This window comes from Oncorhynchus mykiss, chromosome 15 (assembly GCF_013265735.2).
Source record: "Oncorhynchus mykiss isolate Arlee chromosome 15, USDA_OmykA_1.1, whole genome shotgun sequence".
NCBI classification, from domain to species: Eukaryota; Metazoa; Chordata; class Actinopteri; order Salmoniformes; family Salmonidae; genus Oncorhynchus; species Oncorhynchus mykiss.
In genome coordinates, this window is record NC_048579.1 from 27,450,108 (window position 1) to 27,475,965 (window position 25,858).

The 25,858-nt window shown below is 43.2% G+C and overlaps 1 protein-coding gene across 6 annotated transcripts in view; it reads left to right on the forward strand.

Moving 5' to 3' along the window:
• The first annotated feature begins 2,172 nt into the window (after positions 1–2,172).
• asap1b (ArfGAP with SH3 domain, ankyrin repeat and PH domain 1b) overlaps positions 2,173–25,858 on the forward strand; it is a 67,036-nt gene continuing 43,350 nt past the window's right edge. For 3 of the 6 annotated variants that reach the window (XM_021562907.2, XM_021562908.2, XM_036944205.1), the window contains exons 1-3: positions 2,174–2,379; positions 2,737–2,823; positions 4,157–4,283. In XM_021562907.2, coding sequence (XP_021418582.2) covers positions 2,759–2,823; positions 4,157–4,283 — 192 coding nt within the window. In that variant the 5' untranslated portion in view covers positions 2,174–2,379; positions 2,737–2,758. Of the gene's footprint in view, positions 2,380–2,736; positions 2,824–4,156; positions 4,284–25,858 lie in introns of all 6 variants that reach the window. The other 3 variants (XM_021562904.2, XM_021562909.2, XM_036944204.1) reach the window with 2 other exon arrangements.

The window sequence follows — 25,858 nt, forward strand, 5'->3', positions numbered from 1 at the left end:
CATCTCAATTGGGTTGAGGTCGGGTGATTGTGGGGGACAGGCCATCCGATGCAGCACTCCATCACTCTTCTTCTTGGTCAAATAGCCCTTACACAGCCTGGAGGTGTGTTGGGTCATTGTCATGTCATTGTCCTGTTCCACTAAGCGCAAACCAGATGGGATGGTGTATTGCTGCAGAATGCTGTGGCAGCCGTGCTGATTAAGTGTGCCTTGAATTCTAAATAAAAAACTGACAGTGTCACCAGCAAAGCACCCCCACACCGTCACACCTCCTCATCCATGCTTCACGGTGGGAAATACACATGCAGAGATAATCCGCTCACCTACTCTGCATCTCACAAAAGCACGGCCAGTCACCACAGTGAAAAACAAGACAGTTACTGGAACAACCCCAAAAAATGATACATTTTTTTTTCCAATAATGAACTATTAGTTTTTGTAAAATATATAAATATTTTTAACAAGGAACATTTGGGTTGTGGTTGTCATCAATAACCACGTAAAAATAATATTGCTCAGTTGGTAGAGCATGGTGCTTGCAATGCCAGGGTTGTGGGTTTGACCTGTATGAACCTGTATGCACTCACTACTGTAAGAGTGTCTGCTAAATGACTCAAATGTAAATGTAATAACCTTGACAAACAGGTTTACTTTTGCCCTGTTCAGTGGTATGACCAATGATTTATGCATTCAGTTTATTAGGTACACCCATCTAGTATTGGGTCGGACCTCTTTGCCTCCAGAACAGCCTAAATTATTTGTGGAATAGATTCTACAAGTCGGAAACTTTCCACAGGGATGTTGGTCCATGCTAACGCAATGGCACCACGCAGTTGCTGCAGATTGGACGGTGGTACGACACCAGGCAGGATGGGTCAATGGGTTCATGCTGCTTACGCCAAAACCTGACTCTGCCATCAGCCTGACGCAACAGGTACCAGGATTCGTCAGATCACGCAATGTTTTCCACTCGTCAATTGTCCAGTGTTGGTGATTACGTGCCCACTGGAGCCGCTTCTTCTAGTTTTTAGCTGATAGTAGTGGAACCCAGTGCTGCAATAGCCCATACGTGACAAGGATCTTCGAGTTGTGCCTTCCGAGATGCCGTTTTGCACACCACTGTTGTACTGCGCCGTTATTTGTCTGATGGTGGCCCGCCTGTTAGCTTGCATGATTCTTGCCATTCTCCTTCGACCTCTCTCATAAACGAGCTGATTTTGCCCACAGGACTGCCGCTGACTAGATGTTTTTTGTTTTTTTGTTTGTCGCACTATTCTCGGGACACCCTAGACACTGTCATGCGTGAAAAGCCCAGGAGGGCTTGCACCTACGATCATACCACACCCACACTCAAGTCATTTAGGTCACTCATTTTGCCTATTCTAACATTCAATCGAACAGTAACTGAATGTCCCGAAGCCTGTCTGCCTGCTTTATATAATAAGACACGGCCACTTGACTCACTGTCTGTAAGAGCTTTTCAATTTCCGTGAATGGGGTGGTGTATCCAATAAACTGTCCGGTGAGTGTATATACACTCAATAACTGATAGGGGGCGCTGTGTTGTAAAAAAAAAAATTGTAAAAAAAATTTGGAAGCAAAAGAAATGCATGTATTACTGTCTACTTTCGTTTTTGACACATTTATTCTATAATAGACACCTTAATACATAATTTTAAATTGTATTATGTGAGCTTAACATAAAAATAAAAACATATATTAAAACATTTTCCTTAAAGTATAATTTTTTTGAGATTACTAATGTTACTGTTCCCACTACAACAACAAAATACTTATATACATGTCATTTTGTCCTTGAAACATTGTAGAATTGTAGACTGTAGAATTCCATTCATTCCTATGAAGGACTGCTACTACTGGAGAGTGCCATCTAAAATATGGCCGACCAGTGCCTTCAAAGCCTCTCAATGGCCAATACATAGCATCAACAATTCAGGGTTTATATACATCATTGGGTACTACAGCTGTAGTTAAAATCAGCTCGAGGGAGCGAGGAAACTTCTTGGCTTTTTCTGTTTACCCAGATCCCACATTTCCTGTTTGAGTGCCTTCTGGGTTTCCTCAGTTCCTGTAGGCCTACCATTAGATCCAGCTCATTGTAAGTGGCTATTTTCCTGCTCACATGGCGGGTTTCTCCCTTCCTGCCCGCACTGTGACTGATCTTCACGGGATCCATTGCTAGAGGACATCACTCTTTCCTTTCAGCTCTTACGTTAAAAGTATAGTCATTACTGAACCCCTGTTGGATGACTATTCAACATGAGCCTGATATGATGCGCCCAGCAAGTATTCTCTTCTGCATCAATCAAGAGGACATTCACACTGTTCAGATTCCAAATTTGATGTGCATCGATTTCGGTAAGTTGAGGCGTGGCGTAATAGCCCATGTTCTTCTTTGGAATATGAGTGCTCTTCAAAGGGTTAGAGATGGACATGATATTATTTTCAATAAGTCCGAAATTAGAACTTTTATGTTGGCTAACAAATGAACCTATTTAAAATAAATGTATTACTGTATGCAAAACAATGCTTTCTCATCAGAGTACTATTCCTGTGTGGTACAAATTATTTATGAATATACTATTAGTTGCCTATAGGCATTTTTTATACAAAGTTGTGTTGTTGTGTTATCTTGATTCTTCCCCCGGCTATACCACAATCTCTGATGTCTAGAGAGCAACAGAGCTCTGCTCATGTGATTCTTATTTGATTTAGGTTATAAGGTGACAGTCAAGTCATGAGATCCTCCTCTTCCCGTCCGTCAAATTTCTCATCTAAAGATTCTTTATGGAATCCGAGTCGGTAAGACCCTCTAAATTCTGTTGATACTGAAACATTGTATCACCTCATAATATTCAGAGACTATTCTCTTGTGTCCAAAATCCTTCAATCATATTTCTTTGTGCTATTGCTTTAGTCTAGTAGTAAGTGTAAATTGACCAAGAGCCTATCATATCTGATTGAACACTTTTGTTATTCACCAGCAATGTTTTTTCTCAATGTTGCACCGCTACAAATACAGGCATTCCAAGACTACAGGCACGCACTTCAATGTAATTTACCATCACTGTTTTACCTATGGATGAATATTTTTCAGACCTCGTACCTTAACTCAATAGATCTGAAGTATTTATAGACTGCAATTCCCCAATAATAAATACACGAGCCACCATTGAGGTTTTTCAATCAGCTAAATTATGTTTTAATGCGTTTCTTTAGGCTTCAATTAATATAAACTATTTTACATGTTTATAATTAAGTACCATTTTTTAAATTAATAACACAGTAGTACAGTCAGTTGGTATTTGTAAATATATATCTGACTGGTAAATATATATAGGCAGATAGGCATTTAGGATCATAAACAATACTGTCTATAGCAAAGGCCAAATAGAGTCTTAGAATATTAATTATTGGACACATTTTCCTTTTTACATAGCATATTATTCGATGACTTCAGTACACCCTCGAATAGAGGTAGTTTTTTTTACTGCGGATTGTCTCTGAGTATTATGTCCGAGATCATAGACATGCGCAGAGTTCTTCCTTGTTTGTCTCCGTCATCAGAGGTGGGTGAGAGAGAGAGAGCGAGAGAGCGGGAGGGAGAGTGGTTGTGAATGTCAAGACAGCGTTGCATTCGAAAGAGAAACGGAGAGAAGAGAAGAAAAGAGACGAAATTCAGCGATTGCAGAGAGCACATATTATAATTGATTTCATAGAAATATTTCTGATTGTAGAAAATATTATCGGGAAAGTATCGTATTGAACATCAGCAAAACATGATGGAATCCGCTATTTTATTTTACAGCAAGGCAGCATAGGACAGTAATTAAGCGATTGTGTTTTGGTTATTTGCGCAAGGGATTCGGGCGAGAGGAGAAGAGAGGAAGGGAAGAATTTGTGTCCATTCCCGTTTCCCTTGGGGGCAGTGAAGTCATAGGAGAACCAAACAAGTAATTCGAGAAGAGACGCATTTTTGTAATTTCGCTATCTAGTTAGTATCCTAAACTATCAGTTTTACACCCAGTTACACACGGTTAGACATCACGTAATTTTCCTCGGCAGTTGTTTTTTCATGATTTAGGATTTTCTCAACAATTCTTGCCATCCTCTTCTGGGCGATTCCCTGCTGAAGGATGCCTGATCAAATATCGGTGTCCGAGTTTCTCTCGGAGACAACCGAGGACTACAATTCTCCTACCACATCCAGCTTCACGACCCGTTTGCAGAGCTGTAGGAACACAGTCAACATTCTGGAAGAGGTAAGGCCACATCATGTTATAACATTGAGTCAGCCATGGCTGCAGATGGAATTGCGTGCAAGAGCGACCATTGCGCATTGATGAATCATGCCACCACAGCTATGACATAGGTTCAGGAGGCACAGGCTACTTAAATTATACAATGCATGTTATTATCCTAAACTCCATATAGTGGTAGCAGGGTCCAGAGTTGGTCGTTCAAATAGACTCTGCATCTGTGTCCAAATGCCCAAGCCAATGCCCAAAGTTGTACTGTATTCTGCAGAATAACCTCAGAAAGTGTCCTACACAGAGAGCACTGTTCTGATGTGCAAGCAATACAAAAACAACATTTCTGTGATGAGCATTCCACCATGGCAAGCAAGGTTAGATTGTGGTGGCTAGAATTAGACTTATTTGCATGCCTATTATTATAAACGGCCTGTTATCAATTGGCACTGTCTGGTGCTATTGGCAACTTTGTAACACTTTCTGTTGCCATTTACACTGTAGCAAACAGCACATCAAGGACCATGTTATAATGCATGTCTGTTTACTGTCCCTTACAGGCGTTGGGATCAGTTCTTTGTCCCTGTACAATCCCAGACTATTAGAAGCAAAATGGCCTATTTAAAACAGTTCATATGCATCCTATTCTTTCCAAGCCGAATCATTTGAACGTGTGTCGTAAAAATAAAAAAAACACAAAGACCTACTGTCCTAGAACTTAGTAGTTACATTGTTACAACATGCAATAATGGTGTCCAAAGGATCAGCACAATTGTGGTTCGCTTTTATAGTGTAGTGATGATGTCATGATGGCCTTCTGTGGTTTGCTCACACTGAAGCCTATGTTAATTCTGTGCAGTTCAATTGAGCTAGTTTTGCTCCTACTGCTGCTGGCTGGTGTTGCCAGGCAGAGGGGGAGGATTGGGTAGGATAGAAGAGAGGGAAGGGAGGGAGGGTGTGTTTTAGGCCTACAGCTTGCTGGTCTCTCTCTGTTGCATAACTCTGAGCAGAGCAGCCAGGCTGTAGCATTGGAGTGTGCTGGCTGTCTCCACACAGAGTGGGGGTAGGGATGGATGGAGCAGCAAACCCTCCAGCTTCCAGCCACTCTCTGACAGAGATATTGACATTTACAATGATTCTGAATCAGAATGTCTCCCTCCACACATATGGCGTTAACATCAGCCTGATTCTAAACCTTCTAAGCCTGTTCTTACAATCACAATCAGTGGTGGAAGAGCTCGCAGGCAAGTAGCCTACACACGCGCGCGCAAACATGCACACACAAACACACACACACTCACAGGATTGCACGTCTGATCAGTGAGGTGAGTGTAATCAGGTGAATCCTGGTGGAGACCATGGAGAGCAATGCATTCTCAGCCCACCCCCATCTTGCACTGGCTTTACCATGAGATAATGGGACAACAAAGAAGGGCAGCAGCATGCCCTGTTAAAACCGACACATTACCTCATTTCATTACCTCATTTTTTTCATTGAATAAAATAGAAAGAGGTCTATGTTTCTCTTGAAGTCATTGGTTTAATGTTCTCATATAGTGTATATAAAATGGCAGCCATGGCAGATGATCAATGCTGATAATCATTCATCTCCCTCTCCATGTTATCTCAGGCTGTATCCCAAATGGCACCCTATTCTCTAAATAGTGCACTACTTCTGGTCAAAGGTAGTGCACTACATAAGGAGTAGAGTGCCATTTGGAGTGCAGCAACAGTGTCAGTGGTTTCATCTTCCATTTAAGAAAGGAGGCAGGAGAGAGAGAGAGCAGTTCCTGAGATTGGACTCCGAATTTGAATCAGTTGCGTCCGTGCAACTCCTTCAAGCTAAGAGACAGTGGATTGTCATGTGCTCTGCTGTCATGTGCTCTGCTGTCATGTGCTCTACTGTCATGTGCTCTGCTGCCAGGCGTGCTGAGGACTAAAGAAAGATGTTAGGATGTTTCTGCATCCTCTGGAAATGAGGCTGAAGAAACACTGTGAAGTAGCTGAGAGCTTTGGTTTTAAATGGATAACATATACCTGTAGGACAATCTCTGTTTATTGTTTCTCACCCAATAGTGATGGAAATGTTATTATCAGTTATTACAACAGGGTCCTCACGGAAACTAAAGTCCTTCCCATAGAAAGAGCCATAGTAACTTGACTTTACAGTAGGCTTAAATGACCAATGATATCTTTCTTTGTCCAATTAAGTTGTAGAAACATCTCAAGGATGATTTTTTTATTTTACCTTTATTTAACTAGGCAAGTTAGTTAAGAACAAATTCTTATTTTCAATGATGGCCTAGGAGCAGTTGGTTAACTGCCTTGTTCAGGGGCAGAGCGAGAGATTTTTACCTTGTCAGCTCGGGGATTCGATCTTGCAACCTTTCGGTTACTATCTACATGATAGTAACCCTACACGATAGCACATTATAGTGCATCATATCTACATGATAGTACATGCTGCATGGTTGTTCGAAATGGTTGACACATTTTTGCATATTCTCTCTTCGTAGATAGATAACGTAATATGCAGAATGGGTGGTCATGGCCTATGTGTCGTAGCATTTAGAAGTTCCACCCGTCTCTCCCCGAAGGTTTATAGTACAATAATAGAAGAATCTTTACAACCAAGCCATGTTTATTCTCATTTTACATGACGCTCTTATCCATAGCGACTTACAGGAGCAATCCGTGTTCAAGTGCACATCGACAGATTTTTCACCTAGTCAGCTTGGGGATTCGAACCATTAACCTTTCTGTTACTGGCCCAACGCTCTCAACCGCTAGGCTACCTGCTGCTTCTCCACACAGAGCACATTTTTGTTCATTTAACAACAAGGAAAGGCTTGCGTCATGGATCACCTCTCTGGCTCTGTGCCTCCCAGCTCAGAGAGAGAGAGACTGCAAAACAAACTAAAAACATCTGTTGGAAGAGCCGCCATGTGCGCCCGGCCCGGGCTGCAGCAGTAACCACTCTGGAATTGTAGTCCGGATCACATGACAGGGACCATTATACTGGCCACAAAAGAGCAACAACGTATAATCTTTCTTATTTAAACAGACAAGAGGCCATAGAATCAAGCTTTTCCCGAAACATTGATCTAAAATCAGTAGAGAGCAGAAGACCTCGCCAGGGTCCTGCCCTGGGATACTACATACACCTTCCAGATGGCATTCCTCCTCACTTTATGGATTTCCAACTCTGTAAAAGTTCAGCAGTATTGCCATGGCCTCTGAAAAGAGTCAGGGTGAAGAATGTTGGCCATGTAGCATTTGAAGAATAGCCACCAAAGATGCTAAAGTGGGCCTATTTGTTTTGTGCCACATTTTCACCATAACCAGTGAGACAAATTGGGAGGCTATTCTCTCATTCTCTCTTCAGAAAAGGTAAATAATTCCCATAATAACCTTCCCACCTTCATTCACCTGTCATCATTACAGACCTACCAATGTCTCTCTGTTTCTCCAAGTAATTTTCCCAGTATGTTGACGAGGTAAATTATGCAAAGGTACATGGTGAATATTTAATGGTGTAACCTGAGGAGGAGAGCTGACCTGCCGGAGGAGGACAACAGTTGTCAGCCTCCCTCCTCAGGCGTCTCAACACAGTGAGTCATATAAAGGTGCAGAGGGGGAGATGCAGCGACATCAAAACTTCTTACTTCAACTCCACACCTGAATTATTTATGGATGGCTGCTTGGAGAGACAAAGATGTTCACGATTCCCCTCCTCAAAGCAGCACTGTCCTTATTAACCCAACCCAGTTTGCCCAGTCACAACAGGGAAAAGCTCCCCTGCCTACAGTGCATTAGAAAATTATTTAGACCCCTTGACTTTTTCCACATTTTGTTACGTTACAGCCTTATTCTAAAATGGATTAAATCGTTTTTTCCCCTCATCAATCATAATGACAAAGCAAAAACAGGTTTTTAGATGTTTTTTCAAATTTATAAAAAACAACAACGAAATATGACATTTACATAAGTATTCAGACCCTTTACTCAGTTGAAGCCCCTTTGGCAGCGATTACAGCCTCGACTCTTTTTGGGTATGACGCTACAAGCTTGCCAAGCTCTCCTATTCTTCTCTGCAGATTCTCTCAAGCTCTGTCAGGTTGGATGGGGAGCGTCGCTGCACAGCTTTTTTCAGGTCTTTCCAGTGATGTTCGATCGGGTTCAAGTCCGGGCTCTGGCTGGGCCACTCAAGGACATTCAGAGACTTGTCCAAAGCCACTCCTCTTGGCTGTGTGCTTAGGGTCGTTGTCCTGTTGGAAAGTGAACCTTCGCCCCAGTCTGCCCTGAGCGCTCTGGAGCAGGTTTTCATCAAGGATATCTCTGTACTTTGCTCTGTTCATTTTTCCCTCGATCCTGACTAGTCTCCATGCCACTGAAAAACATCCCCACAACATGATACTGCTACCACCATGCTTCACCGTAGGCATGGTGCCAGGTTTCCTCCAGATGTGACACTTGGCATTCAGGCCAAAGAGTTCAATTTTGGTTTCTCTAGACTAAAGAATCTTGTTTCTCATGGTCTGAGAGTCCTTTGAGTGCCTTTTGGCTAACTCCAAGTGGGCTGTCATGTGCCTTTTACTGAGGAGTGGCTTCTGTCTGGCCACTCTACCATAAAAGCCTGATTGGTGGAGTGCTGCAGAGATGGTTGTCTGTCTGGAAGGTTCTCCCATCTCCACAGAGGAACTCTGAAGCTCTGTCAGAGTGACTATCGGGTTCTTGGTCACCTCCGTGACCAAGGCCCTTCTCCCCCGATTGCTCAATTTGGCCGGGCGACCAGCTCTAGGACGAGTCTTGGTGGTTCCAAACTTCTTCCATTTAAGAATGATGGAGGCCACTGTGTTCTTGGGGACCTTCAATTCTGCAGACATTTTTTGGTACCCTTCCCCAGATCTGTGCCTCGTCACAATCCTGTCTCAGAGCTCTACGGACAATTCCTTCGACCCCATGGCTTGGTTTTAGCTCTGACATGCACTGTCAATGGTGGGACCTTTATATAGACAGATGACTTTCCAAATCATGTCCAATTGAATTAACCACAGGTGGACTCCAATCAAGTTGTACAAACATCTCAAGATGATCAATGGAAACAGGATGCACCTGAGCTCAATTTCGAGTCTTATAGCAACGGGTCTGAATACTTATGTAAATAAGGTATTTCAGTTTTTTATTTAGTCTAGATTTGTAAAAAAAAAAAATGAAAAAAAAGTTTTTGCTTTCTCATTATGGGGTATTGTGATTGATGAGGAACATGTTTTATTTTATCCATTTTAGAATAAGGCTGTAATGTATCAAAATGTGGAAAAAGTCAGGAGATCTGAATACTTTCCGAATGTATGTGTGTTTACTGTTCATATTTCTATTAGTGCTAAAACGAAATAGGAAATAACTGCAGCCGCGTACTAATGCTGTGCACGTCTTGCATAACAGGAAGTGACATCATTATGGTGTTGAGGGCAGTAATGGAATCTGGTATGGTTAATCCACTACTGTGCCCAACAATATACGAGGAATGTTCTGAAGAATGGTAAGAAAATATTCATGCTCATCTGCAATTTAATTCCCTGAAAGGTTCAGAAAAATGTGTAGAGGAGGACTTCATGTACAGGCAGGCTTTAGTTAAGCTTCCCTTCCTTTGTTAGGGAAATCGTAAGAAGATGTTGGCTTTTTCTAATGGAAAACTTGTAGTTCCAACTTGCCCTGATCTTGGCATCTTTGAGTTAGTATCTTCTTATCCAACATGACTGAATCATGAACATTCGGGACAACCAGCCAGCCAGACTCCCTTGTGAGGCCCTCCCTTGTCTCTGCCCTACAGATGGTGCTTTGCGTCATTGAGTTAGCTTTTTAAACCAGGGAGAAACATTGCCTGGAACACAAGGGAAACCCTCAGTGGATTTGCATTCCTCTGAGCATGCCTCTCACACCACATCAGTGTGGAAGTGTGAGGACAAATCTTTGTCTTTTCATAGTCATCTTATTCAAACACTGTGAATTTCTTGGCAGTTACAATTAAACGTTTATTTCTTCCATCTTTCATTTTGGGAACATCAGATGAGTGACTTTTTGTGAAATTGATGTCAGTTTCCACCTGGCGAAGAGTGAAATTGATAGTATACTATCTTGTCAAAATGACACAATTGGATGGTTTCAAATGAATACTGATTCCCTCCAGCCATTTCAGTGGTGTTAAGCTATGAGAGTGACAGTTTTGCTGTCATTCTGACCTGAGGAGACTGTCAGCATCTGACATGAATTGGACAAATAGTCGTGTTGTTTGCTCTTCAGTAGAATGAAAGAGAAAAATGGCACCTCTGTTGACTGTTGCTAATTGTACTGCTCATTAGAGGATTTAAGGACCGCAGCATAGACACACAGACAGACAGTCTACACACAGCATTAGGATTTATGATAGCTTCAGGACAGCGTTTCCGTTAGCCGGTAATAGTCAGCTTTTGGCCTACATATATATATTTTTTTAAGTCAATAAATCAAACTCCTGCTGGCCAACTGTCCGGGAGAAGAAGAAAAAAATCAAATTGCGAAATAATGCTTTTTAAACTATTCATTGATGGAAATACCAGTCGATGCCAATACATTTGACTGGCCATGCTTATTGTGTATAGATTGATTCACATAATTTTGTGAAATTAAATTGGTGCGTGTGTACAGTATATTCATTATGTACCTTATTTATCACACTTGTACAGCATACAGATAGCAACGTCGTCGCATCCTCGATTTCTATGTTCTGCTAATATGAATGACCATAATCGAAATGTGATTTATGTCATTCTGAGCAGAGTGGGCGGACGCCCTAATCAGGTTACGCACCCAATGCATTTGCTTCCGGTAAATTTCAATTAAAATGTTGCCGGAAAACCTGCTTCAGGGTCTACTTTACTGAGAAAATCTGCTGCATACCTCAGGATATGTATGACACAACTTCATTTGTGGGCCTCGGTCCAAACGACATGTAAACGTAACACCGTTGGCCCACGATGACTCACATTTGTTTTGACATGTTGTTTACACTTGAAGGAGATTCCATCTCAATGTGCCTGAGTGAGATGCACATGTTTATCCTATCCTCACGTGCAACATATCTAATTCGAAAACAGTGGATCCATCTGCCAGCCCCCCATATTAAACTGGGAGAGGCTACCCAAGACCTGTTGGTAAACCATAAAATGGAGACATCAGCTGTTTGAATATCTTCCTTTAGCGACAGAATAGGAAACTGTATATCGATGTGGTTTTCTGCTTTTTTTCCCCCTGCATGATTTTTCTACTTTTCATTGCATTGCACAACCAGCGACGAGAAAGATCTGTTCTAGCCTACATTTTTCGCTTTGGTATGATGCAATGTTCCTATTGAGAACAAGTCTTGTGAACACTTTGAATAATTCAAGAGAACGAGACAGGTTTCGTCATATCCGGGTTTTACGTAACAAAGTGAATGCAGGCTATATGCAGGCTTCTTACCTCAACAACATTCACAACTCAGGACAGATGTGGCTAGCTGAATTATTGATTAAGTTGAGGCTTTTTAGAATTTGTCCCCTGTGTCACATGCAGGCAAATTAAACAGAACAGTGTTTATCGGCATATTGCATGACTTGGCTCCCTCTCACTGACGGTCCATCACATTTTCCATCCTAGTTCAACCACATAACAAAAAGTGCAAGCAAAGGCTGTCCTATAAAAAGTGCTCGTTAGGTAAACTGTCAGCCTTAGAAATCTGACTCATAATCCTCCGAGCGAGGCAGTATCTCACATGGTAACACAAGGGGGGTCAAATCGTAGTTCACTGTTTAAAAGTACCATATAAGCCTATAGTATCTGATGACTCTTGTTGCGGAGTTCCATTAGAGGGTTAGAGGAGAAGGCTGGCGATCAGGCAGTGGGGGTGTCTTGAGTCCATGTCTGAGTCCATTTAACAACAGTGGCCACTCAGTATCCCCCACCCTCCCTTTGCATAAATCAGGGAACGAGCAGGGATCAGAGCCCTGACAGCCCCACTGCCGGAGCTAAGCCTGGTCAGGGGCTAATCCACTGTCTGCTAATAGCCCTTGATGATATATGCAGTGCAGCTGTGGCAGGAAGAGAAGGTAGGCCAACAGCTGGAAGCCCGGGCCAGAGACTGATTATCCAAATCCCTTAGTCTCTCAGACAGCAAACAAACCAACAAACAAGCAACTGAAACAGCATCCGAACACAAAGCCCAAAACCCTCCCACTGTGAAAGAGGCACGCCACAGATAGATTCAAAATATTGCTGGAGGATTTCTTTAAGGAGGTTTGGAAAGGATGTTTTGAGGTCTTAACCGGGTCACAAGACCTCTTCATCCTGAGGCGTGGCAAATTGGCAATGGGATGCATGTCGGAACCAGTATTGAAACAAAATAACTTAAATCTGCTTTTCTTTCCCATCATTTATGTGATAATGAACAAGCCCCTCCTCTTCTCTGAGTTTGTGAGTGCTTGGGTCAATGGCCTTCCTCTAGAACTGGCCTGGGGGTTGGAGGACGGCAGCACTGCTCAATGCTCACTGATGCATGCTCCTCTCCTGGCCTGAGGGGGAAATACTCCAAGGCTGACTCTGTTTCAAGAGGACACAATGGTGTTGTGCCTTGGACCGTGTGTGTGTTGTCAGCTGGGCACTTGATATAGTGTTTCATCTGAAGTGCTGAACATGCCTGCCAGGGGATGGCTTGTTGGCTCAGATGTGGATTTACACACGCTTGCTCCGTTTGAACGGCAAGGCTTTCCTAGAGCCTACAGAGGTCACTCTGCCCCCCTGGCAGGCCCGGCTCCAGGATGACATGCCCGAGGGGGCTTTTTAAATCCACGTGAGGTGGGGGGGGGCACAACTAGTATTGCTTTAGAGCTCCAATAAAACAAGGTAGATTGGTATTACTACTTCTCATACTGTAGGTACAAAAATGTATATGAAATGTAGCTGTACACAGTTAACAAACTGTCACTTTGTATAATAACACGCAAATGATATGCGTCCCCACTGCGACATGTGTATCGAAAATGCAGCCATATCTGCAGTAGAAGGCCTGCACATCATTTGCGCCTACCAACACGTGAAGATCAGCTCGATGAGCACCACTAGCTTATCAACCATTCTGACAGGCTTCATCGCTTCAACTTCAATAATTACAACTTAGATTACATTTCTGTCAAATTTGTGGCGCTGCGCAATGAGCGTAATCAAGGCGCCACTTCTCCGTGGGACAATATCAAGTTCCAGAAAAGCAAGCTAAATCAGACTAAGTGCGTATTCTATAGTCATAGCTGATGTGAAATGTCCTACACAACAGTAGCTCATTTGAATCTGCCGCGATTAAGAGTAAATGCCCATTCCGATAGGAACTCACACACATGCTATAGCAAGAGAGCAGGGAGGGGGTGAACAAAGTAGACTGTGTCATTTTCATGGTATTGACATCCCTTTTACAGTAGCCTATCACACGACGACTGTGTAATGTGAGGAATGATAACCGAGTGATTTAGGCTACACGCGGTATTGGTCCTACATACCAAATGTACTAAAATGGAGGCCTGTTTGAAATGCAGCCATATACACAACTACTGTCATTTTGCACACAAGAACGCATGCGATGTTGAAGAGAAGCCCCACGAAGACTGGTAGACCAAGATGCACTCATTAAAACAGCACACACCGTAACCATCAATTCAGGACCATGGACAGAAGGCTACCCCCAGTCAGCGCGATGAAAGGGTAACGTTAGATGCACTGCCAATTTGACATCTTAGTCATTTAGCAGACGCTCTTATCCAGAGTGACTTACAGTAGTGAGCGCATACATTTTCGTACTGGTCCCCTGTGGAAATTGAACCCAAAACCCTGGCGTTGCAAGTGCCATGCTCTACCAACTGAGCCACACGGGACCGAGTTTAACATCACCTCAGAGCACAACCAATAGGCTACATTGGTGATTGTCCCGATACCCGTCAAATAATACAAAGCTGGACATCTATCAATAACACTGAGAACTGCAAAAGCAAGCAATGACATTAAGAATCACAGATAAATCCAAAAGATGCATTGAAGTAAAAAGCAAAAGCCTAAACTATACATTACATTAAAAAAATCCAAACAACCAGTGGGCTTACGTTAGGGTCAACCAATGAATGAATAATTCTGGCACGGCGGCCAAGGCCATAAAGGTTGTAGCTTACCATTTAGATGAGTTGCAGCCTCCTCCATGCTGTGCTGAACCTCATGAGAAGTTTCTGATTCTATTCTCCTTCCTGGTGAAATGTACTTGTCAGGTCCCTCTCAAATGCCTGCTCGACAAGCTGGGATGTTCGTCGATGTAACATGCCGAACCTCGGTGGTTGGGCCAGCAGGCTGCTCATTGAGCTCGGAATCGCTCTTGACATGGGGGTCCCCTGTTATTTTTTGCTCTTGGCAGTGTCCAGCCATGTTTGGATACCCACGCTGCTTAGCCAGCTAAAATTATTCAGCTCGCGGCTACCCAAATTTACCGAAGCTAGTAGCTACTATTTAGCCTATTATTAGCTGCAGCGATCTGGAAAAGTAAACAACTTTCCCCTTCTCTGTGAGAAAAAAAACGGTTAATGTAACCACGCCCCAGGTGGGATCCAATGATTTTCCTAAACAAGGTAATGAAGGTGGTACCTTATGACATCGCATGGCTAGGTGCCCAATCAGAATGCATTTAGGGATTTTAACAACAAAATATTACATTATTACCCCCCCCCCCCCCCCCCCCCCCCCCCCCCCCCTCAAATCATGAGTGCGCACCTGGCAAAGCCTCTGTTCCGGTCTGTGCTACTAGCAGGGCCGACAACACTACATTAGCAAAACTGGTCATTGTGATTCATATACCATTTGTTATGTTTATGGGGAAACAGAACTGGGGGAGGTGGGGGCACAAATACTATCTGGGTGGTCAATGCCCAGCTTTGCCGCCACGTAGAGCCGGCTCTGCCCCCTGGAACTGCATCAACACTGCCTTAGGGCGGTTGATAGCAACTAGATAACATGAAAATGATGTTGTCTAGCAGGTCTAGGATACACCAATATTTCAGCTATGGTTATCTCCTGAATGGCTTTAGTTCTTTAGTGACATTTGTCCCGAACCGGCTCAAAGTTCGAAACAAAAGGAAGACAATGTGGAGACAAGGAATAACAAAATATATTTATTAAATAAAGTAAACTAAATACAATTAACAATGGTGTGTGCAATCAGTAGTGTAAGTGAGTGTTTCGCATGCATAAATGTGATAATGCGGGGTGTTGAAAGGTGCCAAAGCAAACAACCAAAAGGCCACAAGAAAATCGATAGAGATGTCTGCATGGAGAGAGCCTCTCCAATGAATGGGGAAGAGGTGCATTTATCCTGGGACACACCCGAGCCCAGGTGTGTCCCATTTCTCTGACGACCCTCCCGGCTCCGCCCACCGACATCCTATTAAGGAAAACAAGAGCAAAGAGAAAGAATTCGGCAGACAGAGTGGGAGGGTCGTCACACATTATGCGGTAGAGGGGAGGCCATGTCTGAGGCTGTGAGGACATACCGAGGACATACTCGGTGAACATATCCCTGTTTGATATAGCCTATTGCTCAAGTGTGTGTCTATCACCGTGGCCAGTGGGAATGGATACACCTGTGGTTCTTTCACCCGACGGACTCCCATAATCTGTGAAACTTGATACATGTCCACAGAAAACTCCAAGGAATGCTGTAAAGCACAGGAATGTAGGCTGCGACTCTGGTACAGGGCTCAAGGCCATGTGGTGTGAAATGGAATGCAACCACTCAGGGACTAGAAATAATGCGCTACTTCTGATTGGGCGTTTTATCGAAGCGGAGTGAGCGGCTCGTCCCTTGGCTGTCACAACCAGAAACCTTTGGATCTACTGCATTGTGGGTTGAGAGCCGGAAGCTGAGTTTGTAGAGATATCCACCGATCACTGATAAGAGGGATAATAGTGATAACCATGGTTACTTTGAGTTGAATGGTTTGTTTGTGTTACTGGAGGATTTTGGGGTTCAGCTTACTGCACTCATACTCTCAGGCCTCATTTCTGAACTACACCACATTAGTGAGAGAGATTGTTGGAGCCTTTTGTGACAGTCAGAGTGTTTTCAGATGATTTCCCTCCTGGCTGACGGTGTTCTAAATAATTCAAATGTGCTTGATGGTTGATAACAACAGAAGGTGTTTGTATTGCATCTAAAAAATGTATTTTTGAATTAAATAGACGGAGAAGGAATTTAGCTAAGAGGTCTTGTACTCTTTAAAATGTAAACATTTGCTCAAAAGGAATTTCCTCTTAATCTTTGCTTTGAAGGTAACCTCAAGCAACCCTCAAGTTAACCTGTTCTCCATTGTATTCAGGTGAGTGCTAAGCAAGAATATCCCTGGGGTGGCAGGGTAGCCTAGTGGTTAGAGCGTTGGACTAGTAACCGGAAGGTTGCAAGTTCTAACCCCCGAGTTGACAAGGTACAAATTTGTCGTTCTGCCCCTGAACAGGCTGTCATTGAAAATAAGAATAAGACTTGCCTAGTTAAATAAAGGTAAAATAAATATCCCATATCTAGTGAAAGGAGGGTTTAATCATGAACTTGGTGACTGTCATAATTGAGGTTGGTGGGGACAGTTGAGTTTATGACAAAAACCTTTGTTTCTCTGGGGTCCCGGGCAGGCAATTCAGCCTCATGCGAATAGCTTCGTGGTGAATGTTTGCCCTGAAAATCCCTCTGCTCCCCCCTTGTGTTTCTATTCTCACTCCTCTAAATGGAGCTACTTTTGGAGATGTGGCTGACGCTGTCATGTTTTAATCATCAGCCGCACTGAGGTACAGTCCCCAGTCTCAGTTTGTTCCATTCATATGAATAATGATGTAATGGAACTGTTCCTCATTTATGAATTATGACTGACTCCAACATGAGATTGATAAAGTTATGCTTGTTTGAGCCCATGTGGGCAGTGTATACTTCAGTGGTGTATGGTGTGATAAAATACGCTCACAAGAGAAGGATGTAGAGATGTAGGAAGTCACCAGTGTGGTAACACACAATGGCTTGTGTACTCCACTTCTCCAGTCCTGACAAGCAGTCAGTCTCCTCTCAACACCGGAAGCTGCCTCACAGTCTTCCTCCATTGCTTGTTCAGACCAACCACAGCCAAGCCAGCTGAGCAGCCAGCCTCTACTCAACATATGTTCCCTTCCCTGCCCTGCCTCCCTCTCTGGCCAACACCAACAGCTGAGTTAGGGCTAGGACACTCTCCCTAGGCCCTATGACACTCTCTGGCATCAATGATTGGTTCGTCTTCCTAAGTCCCTACAAGTGAAGTACCCTTGTTCCATATGTTAGCCTACTGTATAGAAGAGGTTCTTGCACCACCAATGTCCCTCAAAGTTTACAGTGTTAGGGCCATTGCCTTGCTCTTTAATTGTCTAATTCTATTTTCACTCAACGTCTGGGGTGTGTTATGCTGAGCATTTGGTTCTCTTCAGAAAAGAACCATCCACCCAAAAGCTGCCTTAAATTGTTCTGTGTGACATAGTCTGACCTTTGGAAATGTTAAATCCTCTTATTTAAATCTTCCTGACTGGGAGCGTTCAGGCTTCCCCCAGCTCCAGGCCAGAGAAAGGGATGTTCACTTGTGTCCTGCCAATGGAAACTGTTCTCCGCCTTTCCTGTTAGAATCGGGCCCCATTTTCGGACAAAATGCAATGAGGAAGACGACGTTCAGTTCTAGAGGCATATGCTCTTGTCAAAGTCAAACCACTCTTTGGCGTCTTAATGATTGATTTACTGAAGCTTGCTCGAGCCACGCTGGTTTGACCTCCACTCAACACTTACGTGCTCGCCGTGAGGCATGATGACACATTTCACCCATGTCATCAGTTTTGTACTTGGCTCACCTTCAAGATGTATCGCTCTTTCGATTTTCTGTGTCCTGTGCTTGTGTGATCACATTTGAGTGCATAGAGGTGAAGTTCTACAATGAAAGTCTCAAAGTAAGGGGAGGTTAAAGGGAAAATCCACTCAAAAACGACATTTTTATTGTCCACTGTCCATTTTGCATCGTCATGATGTGGCCGGTGACACTTTGCTTCTTGAAAGTCCAATATCTTGAAAACTTGACCGCTGACATGCAAAACATTTTGGGACGGTAAAAAACAGAAACACCTTATTTGCATGTATTCATACCCTTTACTATGAGACTCGAAATTGAGTTCAGGTGCATCCTTTTTCCATTGATGATCCTTGAGATGTTTCTACAACTTGATTGGAGTCCACTAGTGGTAAATTCAATTGATTGGACATTATTTGGAAAGGCACACACCTGTCTATATAAGGTCCGACAGTTGACAGTGCATGTCAGAGCAAAAACCAAGCCATGAGGTCTAAGGAATTGTCCGTAGACAAGATTATGTCAAGGCACAGATCTGGGGAAGGGTACCAAAACATTTCTGCAGCATTGAAGGTCCCCAAGGACACAGTGGCCTCCATCATTCTTAAATGGCAGAAGTTTGTAACCACCAAGACTCTTCCTAGAGCTGGCCACCCGGGCCAAATTGAGCAATTAGGGGAGAAGGGCCTTTGTCAGGGAGGTGATCAAGAACCGATGGTCACTCTGACAGAGCTGAAAAATAGGTATATCACACAATTCCCCATGACGTGTATCACATTTACATAACTATTCAGACCCTTTCAGAGGGGTTGGGTTAAATGCGGAAGACACATTTCAGTTGAATGCATTCAGTTGTACAACTGACTAGGTATCCCGCTTTCCCTTTCCTTTCCCTTTACTCAGTACTTTGATGAAGAAAAAATGAATGTAATCTATTTTAGAATAAGGCTGTAAAGTAACAAAATGTGGAAAAAGTCAAGAGGCCTGAATACTTTCCAAGTGCACTGTATAGGAACGACACCAAGAGACAACAAAAATACTATTTATCCACGATTCATATATACAGTTGAAGTCAGAAGTTTACATACACCTTAGCCAAATACATTTAAACTCAGTTTTTCATTTAATCCTAGTATAAATTCCCTGTTTTAGGTCAGTTAGGATCACCACTTTATTTTAAGAATGTGAAATGTCAGAATAATAGTAGAGAGAATTATTTTTTTCAGCTTTTATTTATTTCATCATATTCCCAGTGGGTCAGAAGTTTACATACACTCAATTAGTATTTGGTAGCATTGCCTTTAAATTGTTTAACTTGGGTCAAACGTCGTTTTGGGGAGCCTTCCACAAGCTTCCCACAATAAGTTGGGTGAATTTTGGCCCATTCCTCCTGACAGAGCTGGTGTAACTGAGTCAGGTTTGTAGGCCTCCTTGCTCGCACATGCTTTTTCAGTTCTGCCCACAAATTTTCTATAGGATTGAGGTCAGGGCTTTGTGATGGCCACTCCAATACCTTGACTTTGTTGTCCTTAAGCCATTTTGCCACAACTTTGGAAGTATGCTTGGGGTCATTGTCCATTTGGAAGAGCCGTTTGCGACCAAGCTTTAACTTCCTGACTGATGTCTTGAGGTGTTGCTTCAATATATCCACATCATTTTCCGTCCTCATGATGCCATCTATTTGGTGAAGTGCACCAGTCCCTCCTGCAGGAAATCACCCCCACAACACGATGCTGCCATCCCCGTTTTTCACGGTTGGGATGGTGTTCTTCGGCTTCAAGCCTCCCCCCTTTTCATCCAAACATAACATTATGGCCAAACAGTTCTATTTTTGTTTCCTCAGACCAGAGGACATTTCTCCAAAAAGTATGATCTTTCTCCCCATGTGCAGTTGCAAACCGTAGTCTGGATTTTTTATGGCGATTTTGAAGCAGTGGCTTCTTTCTTGCTGAGCGGCCTTTCAGGTTATGTCGATAAAGGACTCGTTTTACTGTGGATATATAGATACTTTTGTACCTGTTTCCTCCAGCATCTTCACAAGGTCCTTTGCTGTTGTTCTGGGATTGATTTGTGCTTTTCGCACCAAAGTATGTTCATCTCTAGGAGACAGAACGCGACTCCTTCCTGAGTGGTATGACGGCTGCGTGGTCCCATGGTGTTTATACTTGCGTACTATTGTTTGTACAGATGAACGTTTGAAAATTGTGGAGGTCCACACATTTTTTTCTGAGGTTTTGGCTGATTTCTTTTGATTTTCCCATGATGTTAAGCAAAGAGGCACTGAGCTTGTAGGTAGGCCTTTAAATACATCCTCAGGTACACCTCCAAATGACTCGAATTAGCCTATCAGAAGCATCTAAAGCCATGACATCGTTTTCTGGAATTTTCCAAGCTGTTTAAAGGCACAGTCAACATAGTGTATGTAACCTTCTGACCCACTGGAATTATGATACTGTGTATTATAAGTGAAATAATTTGTCTGTAAACAATTGTTGGAAGAATTACTTGTGTCATGCACAAAGTAGATGTCCTAACCGACTTGCCAAAACTATAGTTTGATAATAAGAAATTTGTGGAGTGGTTGAAAAACGAGTTTTAATGACTCCAACCTAAGTGTTTGTAAACTTCCGACTTCAACTGTACATATTCATATTCTTATACATTAGATCTTTAGATCTTAAAAAAAAAAAAAAGTTTAAAGCTGAATCTTTTTGCCTGAGTAATCTCTGGTGGCAGAGCATTCCACGATGGCATGGCTCTATACATAACTGAGCGACGTGTTAAATCTGTTTTTGGTTTGGGTACCGTGAAGATACCCATAGTGGCGTGTCTGGTGTGGTATGTATGTCTGTTTGAAGTGAATGCAAATAGATTATACAAGTGTTGTGGCATGGGTAACAGGTGCACTATCTCGCTTTAATAGCTGGTTGCTCTGCCAGATATGACAATTATGACTTAAAAAAAATATTTTAAAAAGTAGTCAAGTGCCCCTCAACCATGAAAGACTGTCATCCATGTTGTCGATGTTAGTTCTGTGTGTGCAGTTAAGGGCAAGGCGGCCTGCTTGGTTTTGAGCCTGCTGCAGCTTTCCTGGGTTTTTCTTTGCAGCCCCCGACCGTATTACTGGCCAGTAATCAAGATGGGATGAGATCAAAGCCTAGTATAGTTGATATTTGTGTCCAAAACACAGAACATCTTTTTTTTTATAACAGACATACCTCTCCCCATCTTGAACATGATAACTGACCATCCAATGTTACTCCTGGGAGTTCAGCCTCTTCAACGGTCACACCCTTTACAACACGGCTCCAGTTGAGGTTTAGGTCTAGGAGAAGGCTTTGAACCGAATAAAATGCTTTTGGTTTTAGATGTATTTAAGACCCGTTTATTGTTAATTACCCATTCTGACACTGACGGTAGCTCCTTGCTAAGAGTCTCAGTGAACTCACGCTGGCTGTAGGTGCTGATGTCTGGTGTGTTCTGTCATCAGCATACATAAAAGTTTACGCTTTTTGTGAGACAAGTGGCAAATCATTTGTAAAGTACAGTGTTGGGCCACCACCTTGAAGCCAATTAGCAGATGCTCATATCCAGAGCGACTTACAGGAGCAATTAGGGTTAAGTGTCTTGCTAAAGGGCAAATTGACAGATTTTTCACCTTGTCAGCTAAGGGATTCCAACCTGCGACCTTTCGGTTACTGGCCCAACCTGCCGGCCAAGCAGTCTGTCATGACCCACTCACTGGGTCTGAGAAAGAGAACGGTACACTGGCAGATCTGATTCTCACGGCTGGCTGGCAGGCAGGCAGACAGGCAGACAGGCAGACAGGCAGACAGGCAGACAGGCAGACAGGCAGACAGACAGACAGACAGACAGACAGACAGACAGACAGACAGACAGACAGACAGACAGACAGACAGACAGACAGACAGACAGACAGACAGACAGCTGGTTAGACTAGAGAAACCTCCCAGAATCTACGGAATTAAGAATGTTGAGTTGATGTGCGAGGCAGCTCAATCCCATCTCCATGGCAATTGCACTACTGGCTGTGCACCTGTGACTGATCGTGGACCTCTGGGAAAAGGAGGGAGTTGAGGTTAAAGGGAGACACATTTATGAACTGAGCGAGGAATACCAATTGACAGAGAAATTTGTCATCCACAAATTTCACAGTAAATTAACAAAAAGATCCCCTGTTTTTTTTTTTTTTTTTTCTCAAGGAAAACATGTTTTTTTAAGTTGTCAGTGAAATACCATGGTGTCATAACCAATGTTCCCTTTTTTCTGCACTGAGCAAATTTCTGGTCTGCTGAGAGCTAACTTGAATGTTGTGAAAATCTGTGCAACTTCCGGCGCAGGTTTACTGTGAACACTGAGGGTTTACCTGCTTTAAGTTACAGTTTTAACAGTGGCCAAGTAGTCTACTGTTGCTATTTGGTCATAATATAGGCCTACCAGAGTGGCCTACTATCAAAAACAATGAAGAAAATACATCCCATAACATGTTGACATGGAAATAGCTGTTCTATCATCCAACCTACAGTAGCAGACAATGTGTGGTGTTCAGTGTAGCCTACATGCCATGAGACTTATAAAAAACAAACATACAGGGCTTGACATTAACCTGTTAATTCACTTGTCTGAATGTTGTCGTGTTGTTTGATGCAAGAAACCACTTTACAAAATAAAATGCATTATTATCCCATACTCTCCACCTATTTGCTGCTTAGCTTATTCAAGCCTGTCTCAAAATACAACACTGCCCCTCTAAGACCAAAAAATATGTCTAGAAATGTACACGTTTTGTGCTCTTGTAGGAAGCAATCACTCCCACATTGGTGACTACAAATTATTTTTAACCGGGCTAATAACTTACTAACTAGCAAAGGATATGAACAAAATGTGCACACATGGCTACATGCAGCTCTCGCTTTGATCTCAAAACAAGTGTATCTCCTCACGACAGCTCATGTTGTAAACACAGTCCAGTTCAAAGTGAATGGCACATATCCATATATGGCAATGGTCTATTTGCATAAATGCCTACTGAAGCTCTGATTGGTTATGCTGCACCGGTCTGTGTCGAGTACGGGCTGAGTCGTGAGTGTCAATGCAATAGAATCCTACTCCGATGCCGTCTGCCTACAACACCAACAAATCTTGCATATTTTGTATTTTCTCCGGTATGTTGCATTGAAAGTGGCTAATATTGCATTGATTCGATCACAATTCCCACAGTAAAGGGAAACGTTGATAGCGTTAACTAAAGGGGAAAACTCCAGAAAGTTGAGTGAAATTCAATCTCGTGCTTCTCTGTGCAGGCTGATATTTCTTCTGCGCAGCAGTCTCGGGGGAGCTGCACGCCTGCTCATGTGCTCCGCTTAGAGGGAACATTGGTCATAACTAAGAGAGAGACCTGACCAGGACATGGTGGCTGCTCAGTGACAGTCAGGCCTGCTGCTTCCTGTTTCCTGTGGAAGGAGGGCTGGAGGGCAAATGCCAGGTCTGCTCTGCACTGGGAGGATAAGGCAGGAACTCCAGGAAGTGTTGAAGCTGCATCATCTCTACCCTTCCGTGTCCCATCACACTGTCCTTCACCTCTGACCTCTCCCTGCTGGGTCCTTGACCTCTTTGGGTTGGGTTCTTGTCCCTGCGAGGACGTACTGGCACTTTAACAGCATGCTGACTGACTTGTGTGAATCCACTGCAGCACAAAGTGGGCTTTCATGGTCATAGGCATTTCACAGGGGAATCTGCACAGGAACATGTACTTTGAGCTGCTGTAGAATCCCTTTTTAGGAAATTAGGTATAATACATCTCGATCCTCCAACTCTTGTTTTGAGTTGAGTATTCAGATCTAGATCTGCACTCATTGGCCCACACACTCACCAATCACACTAGGCTGTGTCAGAGCTTAACATTGGCCGTTGGTCGATCAGAACAAAGCATTGACTATATTGAATAGTTTGCAGGCTTTGTGAGGCATTCTTGCAAGAGTTGAGATGCATTCTTACTGGTTGCCAGGGGGGTGCAGAGGACTCTGTGCCAAGTGAGCTGTGTTCCATTTAACTATTTTGTCCCTTGGAGACTGAGCTGAATGCTAAAAGCCAAATCGACTTCCCTCCTACACATCTAGCGTTTCTCCTCTTTGACACTTGCTCGCATATTTTACAGTAAACCAACAAATGTGGAATGAGAATGTGTGGATATCGGGCGTGAATTTTCCTGAAAGCATCTCAAAGTGTACTGCTGTGATGAATATGTTGGCCTAGCTATTTTGAATGGCAGCAATGTCATTGATGATTGACATTGCTCATTCGTAACTGAAATCCATACGGCCGACACATACTGTATGTCGCTTCGTCGTCAATTATAAATGGCATGAAATGGCATCAACACTGTGGTTCACTCTGTGGGAAAACTGATGCTGGTGCTATAGGACAAATGCCTCTAAAAACCCTAATCCTGCAGTCTCAAGGACCCTGGGTACCCAACACACACATCATCCGACATCCCTGCCCCTGTAACGCCAAGTCGACGTAGCATGTTCCGTATTAATGTAAAATCATGTTCATATCAAAGCGGAATATTTAATTAGGACAAAGCAGACACAGAGAGGATTATGGGTGAACTTTGGCGGGGGTGCCAGCTGCTCCTCGCTCTCTCTCTCTCTCTCTCTCTCTCTCTCTCTGTGTCCCTCTCTCTCTCTCCCCCTATAACACCATTAGAGAGGCAGTCTGCCTGCTGCTGCCCGCCTTGCCTTTGTTCTCTCCGGAGAAGTCATCTCACTCTACTGCCTCACTGAATAACCATTCCTGGATTAGGGTGTCAGGGGGTCCACCATGGTGTCTCTGACCTTGTCGGTGTCCTTGGTCTGCAGTACCATGATCATTTAGTATTTCTCTAAGAGGAAGAGAGACTTCGGGATAAACAGGTTGTTTGCTAGATTGTAGACAATAGAGTACTGCGAGAGCCAAAGAAACGTGTTGGATGGTATAGGCTCAGATTTATGAAAGGGGTGTTGATTGTACCAATATCACTCTCTACAGGGTTTCCGTCTTCGCGCGTACACATCACACACTCATTTTATATTCTAGTCTAGATAGGACCACGCTGAAATGTAAGATTACTTACTGTAGGTGAGTATTTGTATGTAGGCAATGGTATATGCACTTGAGCCAGGCCGGGCTCCTGCGTTAGAGAGAGAGAGAGGGAGAGAGATCAAAGCACAGTGCCCTGGGAGAGAGGGCCCCAGGGCCATGCACTGCTGTAGCCGTAATTGGGGAAGAGCCACGTTAAACTGTCCGGGAGCCAACTGAGGCCGGGCTTAATTAAAATGCATGAAATTTAATGAGCTCCACCAACGTAGCGTGCCTTCCCTCCGGTCCTAAAGCAGTGTATTTATGTTGGTGTTTATCTTCTCCATAAGTGAATGTGGCAATGTAATGGTTCTGTGAGTTTCCGTTTTAATGAGTGAAATATGGATTGTTTTTTTACCTCAGAGAAAGAGGAAAGCATAAATATACCTTAATTTACTGTGGATCAGGAATAATTTAAAATCCACATGTACATTATGTGAACATGAAACATTTGGAATCTGAAGGATAGAATACCGTAAGCGCTTTCATTGATGATCT